This window comes from Triticum dicoccoides, chromosome 5B (genome assembly GCF_002162155.2).
Source record: "Triticum dicoccoides isolate Atlit2015 ecotype Zavitan chromosome 5B, WEW_v2.0, whole genome shotgun sequence".
Taxonomy (NCBI): Eukaryota; Viridiplantae; Streptophyta; class Magnoliopsida; order Poales; family Poaceae; genus Triticum; species Triticum dicoccoides.
Genome location: NC_041389.1, coordinates 402,705,829 through 402,711,470, shown reverse-complemented (window position 1 = coordinate 402,711,470; position 5,642 = coordinate 402,705,829). Strand labels below are relative to the sequence as shown.

Genomic DNA, 5,642 nt, shown 5'->3' with positions numbered 1-5,642 from the left:
ACGAGTCGACGCGGGCTTACGCCGGCCTGAACCTTATATTACCCAAGCATGAAACAATTACAAGTTGTAGCAGAGAGATACAGGGCTAGAGAAAAGGAAATTAAAACTAGACTAATCTTGCAGCTAGGTGGAACAACATGTATTCCCAGTCCTGGAGTAGAATTTACTTCAGAACATTTTTACAACGGTTGGGTCAGAGCAATAAGTCATCTCGAAAAGCTCCAGTGTTGTGACGTTTTCAAATGTTCCATAGAAGAGCAATGACCACAGTAGAACAAACTTTGTTGGATAGAGAACCTTGCCATACATAGAGAAGATTGGTGGGCCTGCCATCATGTGAGTTATTGAGTTCACTCCAGAGTGGCAGGAGGGGAGGACAACAAAACGGTAGATGGTCAATATTCTCACTTCCTCCGCAAAGGGGCAGGCGTTGGAGGTGGCAATAGAATCGTCGGAGCATAATTCTTCCAGATAGCAGTAGGCAGCTAATCAGTTGGTCTGGTGGACCAGATCTCCTTGTAGGTCATTTTAGTTGTTAGAACCTTGCCATCTTGCCTGCAAATTCTTTTGTTCGGGACCTGCAGATTCAAGTTTACCAAAGTCATAATGGCGCGCAAGTTAGCTAGTTCGCATTCAGCCGCGCATGAGATAATCTTGGAGCAAGATTGAGGTTTAGCTCCGGAGAAGCAAGAATCCAGGCAACAAAAGCTGCCTGCCTATTGAAGTGGGAGAAAAGAGCCTTGAATTGTTGAGCCAAAGTGGTAGTGGCATTCGGAAGCCAAAGGTCAGCCCAAAAGGAGGCGATGGCACCATCCCCAAGATTGGCCATGGTGATTGAGCGAAAGAAGTCTTAAGCCTTTGAAAATATCATACCAAATTGGAGTAACAACATTACCCGGCGTGCCCACATCATGAATAGGAGACCATCCATATTTGTTGACGAGGTAGTTCGGTTCAGGCTGGGTGCCTGAATCGTGAAGTTTAGAGAGGTGTTAGAGAAGCAGACATAATTTTTCTGTTGCTTTAAATGGAATGGTGTAAATTCCCTTGCATAGTGTTTAATATCTGTGAGGTTTGTTTTCAACTTCGTTTCATTATTTGAACAATAGCAATCAGGTATTGTAGCGACCCGACCCGAAAACGGTCAAGTCTCTGTGTATCTGTACCATCCCAAGATCATCCTGGCACACACAGTACATTGACGGAAATATCAAAGTGCAATCACACCTGATTTAATATATCGAATCTCATATCGAGTATTTATTACATCAGAATAAATTTGGTCGAAGGCCAACTCATGAGATAAACTAATGCGGAAGCGTAGATGAAAAGCGAGTCCATCCGACTCCAAAGGGCAATCACCGAGCGTGGATCGTAGCCTCATCGTAGCCTCACTCCTGGTCGGAAGAGTGAGGCTACGATCCACGCTCGGTGATTGCCCTTTGGAGTCGGATGGACTCGCTTTTCATCTACGCTTCCGCATTAGTTTATCTCATGAGTTGGCCTTCGGCCGAATTTATTTTGATGTAATAAATACTCGATATGAGATTCGATATAACAAATCATGTGTGATTGCACTTTGATATTTTCATCAATGTACTGTGTGTGCCAGCATGATCTTGGGATGGTACAGATACACAGAGACTTGGCCATTTTCGGGTCGGGTCGCTACAGGTATCTAGCCTAGATTCTATGCTTTGTTGTACTTGTACGTTATGGTATATTATACTCCCTCCTCCCCATTATGTAATACGGTCTTATATTATGGGACGGAGGGAGTATCAATTTTCTTGAGTGAGAGTGAGAACAAGGAAAAGGGACATTAGCAGCTATTTTGACAAAACTAATCTTTTGAGATTGGATGTGAACATAAATTTGGATACTTACTTTGTGATGATCACTTATTGCCGTGATTTGCTTGATTGTTTTTTTGACAGATCCTTGTTTGCTTCATAGGTTGTGGGTGGATCCCCGGCAGCAGATTCTGGAATCAAAGCTGGCGATGTAATTTCCAAGCTTGATGACTTTTCGCTGTCCAATGCACACAAGGTTCTGTTCTTTTGTGCTATTTCTATTTTTTTTCTTTGTTTCTAAATTGTGCTGTGAAATCAGACTTCCATTTATTTGGTTTGGTTTCCTGTGAGTCTGACACTATAGGTTAGTTTGGTTGGTGCCCTGGACACGATGTCTAGAAAGTGATGCCTGCAATGAGCCTGAAAAATGAATGTTTCACCTGATTTGGCACAAGCCAATGTAGTAGGAACAACAGCTCGGGAAGCACCATTGGCATCCATGGAAGGTTAAATATCAGCATTGGTAGTAGGAGGAGCATGGGCTCTGGGAGAAGATGAAATCAATCCAGCCAGGACCTTCCATATCGTCTGAGACTCACCCCCAACTAAAAAAAATGAGACCATCCAGGACTAGCGGCCCTTGGAGGCATATTTTTATAGAATAAACTCTAAGCACCACAGGCCACTCCGTGACTCGAGCCGGGGTGGCCCAGATAGCTCCATGCTATCCTAGCCAACAGGGTGACAACCCTATTCTCTCACCACCACCTAAGAGAACCCCATTCTTACAAGAAAGTTAGAATTAGTTATATAAAAAATGATCAGGCAGACATTTATTATTTCCGTAGCTGCCATAGTTTACTAGGCTGTGCTTTTGAGCAATCACCTTCTGCATTTTCCATTCTGTGGGAATAATACTTGGTAAGAACACATCAATTCTCCAATGTGAACTCTGCAGTAATTTGGGGAACAATCGAATCATAAATTGTGTTCATCAGGCAAGCTAGTTTCTAATTGCGACCGGAGACCAGAACTTGACAAATTAACACCTGCAGTGTGTTGCATGCTCAGTGCACATTACATATACTAATCATGTTGGTTGAGTTATTTAATTTTAGTTGACCACTTGGATTTTCTACTTATTTCAATGCATATACTAATCATGTTTTATTGCCAAAAGTGCTCAAGAAATAATTAAACAATATGATTTGGTTTTGAATTATTCATGGTATATTTACAAAACTTATCGAGATTCCGTCAGTGTTCTTAAGTTTAAGCATGATGACCAGTGTAGTGTCAAAAACACTCTTGTATTACGGGACGGAGGGAGTAGGTACACAACATACATGTTCTTGCAATATCTGCTACTCATATGGATTTTATTTATTCCTAGTTTCCTACCAGTTCCATGAGCTGATTTTGGACAAGGCAGAGAGTGCTTTACGACATGGTGAAGGAATGCATTTTACGGTTAGTTGCAGAAGTTGTATTCTGCATTTGTTGTGTGTCAACATTTATGCTTTACGTATTCTCCATATTGTGCCATTGCATTGAAAATAGGTATCTGTCCTAAGGCCAAGCAGTGGTTTTCAGTTCTGTGCAACTATCAGTGCTGAAGTTATCGACACAAGCAAACAAAACATGAGCAATCAAAACAAGAGCAAGGAAAACAGGTTATTTTTGCGACACAAACTTGTTGTTTTTATGTCAATATTTTGTGTGAAGTCAATTCTTTCAGTGTTAGATGGCCGGTACCCAAGACGAAGTGGCTATATCCAGATGACGTACGTGATGCTGATATGATGCCCCTTGTTCGGAAGTGTCGTCGACCTGGCTATATATATGGTGAGGATCTTACTTCTTGTTTCCTTTCCTCTTTGTTGATGATGATGATGATGTTTCAAGCAGTATCCACTACTGTCTTAGTTTTATCTTCTGCTGAGTTTCTTTTTTGATCTGTTAAATCTGGCATCGTTGCGATCTGTTAAATTTGGTGCCGTTTCTGATCTCTATGTAATTTCATGTAGATCCCTGTGACATTTAGATGTCTGCATTTTTAAATTTGTACTCTGTGTTGGTGTAAAAGTTCCTGCAACCACTTTTTAGATGCATTCTATGTGCAAGGCTGCATGATCTCTCTGTGGTGGTTAGGCTGTTCCACTTTTGTAATATCATTACTTGGTAAATTTCTCTCATGGACGTGACATCACCTTTGTTTCAGAAGCCCCCTTGACCACTGACTTATCTAGATACACAAGGCTCTGATGAATAATCAAGTTGAGCAATCTTGTAGGGCTAGTCAAGAGGAGTTTGGCATTCTTAGGGAACCCTATGTGAACGTTTTTGTTTTCTGATCCATATTTGGCGAATAAACGGCATGTTACCCACCTGTATGTTTGATTGTTTTAATGCGTGTATGAAAATTACTAAGATGGGGTCGTGAGATGTAAAGACAAAGTGCTTGTTTTTGGCATGTTGTGATATATGTAATGCATACTTGTGTGGGGCGGCGAAATGGCCCCAGTGAGCTCATGCTCCTCTTTTCTGTAACCTCAAAATAACCTCTTTATTCATGTCTCCCTTTGTAAAGAAATGTAAGACTTTTAGATCAATATTTTTTAATAGAGAGAGTAGATATTAATGTTACAACGTTCACAATTGTGGAAGATCGCTGGAACTTAGCCAACTGGCCTAGTTCATGAGCTACAAAATTTGTTTCCCAAATGGCATGCTCATACTTAACCCTAACAAATTCTTGCTCAAACAATCATGGAAGAATGCTGCAGTAGGCGGCCTCTCATTCTTAATAATTTATACTATTAATTTCATATTTTAAGAGTTCACAACAACTTTATCACAACCCATGGATTTTGCTAAGAGTAAGCCATGCTTGAGAGCCAAAGCTTCAGCTGAAACAACATCTTGAACCATATCCAATTGTACATTACTTGCGGCGATAAACTTCTCTTTTTTATCTCTAATAATGATAGCACTAGTGGTTCCTTCAAATAATCTGGATCGAGCAAAGCATCAAATCGATAGCACTATTAATGTTAGAAAATGCAAGAACCGGCGAAAACCTTTCGCAAACCCTATCAAAATACCCTTGTATAAGTGTCAAAATATTGAAACATCAACTCCCGCAAGCTTAGGTATTGCTCGTCCTCGAGCAATCAAGAAATATGAAGAACTAAAGGGAGATTGACAAATGAGTAAAAGGGTTTACCGGCTCGTGAAGGTGTAATATATTTGTTCTCACAAATCTTGCGATCTTAGTTAAGAAAATACTTGCATTTGAATGGTCGCACTTAAACTCGCTGCCTAGCTGCAAATAGTTTCATAGCACTAGTTCTAATTCACAAAGTAAAGTTTGATAGACAAGGCGCAAAGCAAACAAAAAGATATTCTCTCTTGAGAAAGGAATTTTGCATTTTGAATCCTTTCAAAACATAAACATAAACAAAGAGTTTTGGTAGAAAAAAGCATAATACTCAAGTATCACCTTAACACCCACTAGTACTGCCTAATCATGCTTCTCAAGTACCACTTTCAATCATTGTCTGTCGGAACTTTTATTTTTGGTAACAAGATTATGCCAAATAAATTATACTCTCTTCATTTCATAATATAGTGCGCCCACGCTTTTCGAGGTTCAACTTTGACCATAAATTAGACCAATAATACATAAAACATTTTGCTAAAAATTATACCTTTGTAAACTTCTTTCGAATACGAATTCAAAGGTATATGTCATGCTCCTGCCGCAGTCGCTCATGTTGGTTAAATTTATGGTCAAAGTAAAATCTTGAAAAGCGTGGACGTGCTACATTATGGAATGGAGGGAGTACA

At 40.0% G+C, this 5,642-nt stretch overlaps 1 protein-coding gene across 1 annotated transcript in view; it reads left to right on the top strand.

Moving 5' to 3' along the window:
• LOC119305597 (serine protease HTRA3-like) overlaps positions 1–4,276 on the top strand; it is a 7,332-nt gene extending 3,056 nt beyond the window's left edge. The window contains exons 6-10 of the mRNA XM_037582083.1: positions 1,957–2,049; positions 3,198–3,263; positions 3,354–3,466; positions 3,532–3,638; positions 4,015–4,276. Coding sequence (XP_037437980.1) covers positions 1,957–2,049; positions 3,198–3,263; positions 3,354–3,466; positions 3,532–3,638; positions 4,015–4,058 — 423 coding nt within the window. The 3' untranslated portion in view covers positions 4,059–4,276. The remainder of the gene's footprint in view (positions 1–1,956; positions 2,050–3,197; positions 3,264–3,353; positions 3,467–3,531; positions 3,639–4,014) is intronic.
• The last annotated feature ends 1,366 nt before the right edge of the window (positions 4,277–5,642 follow it).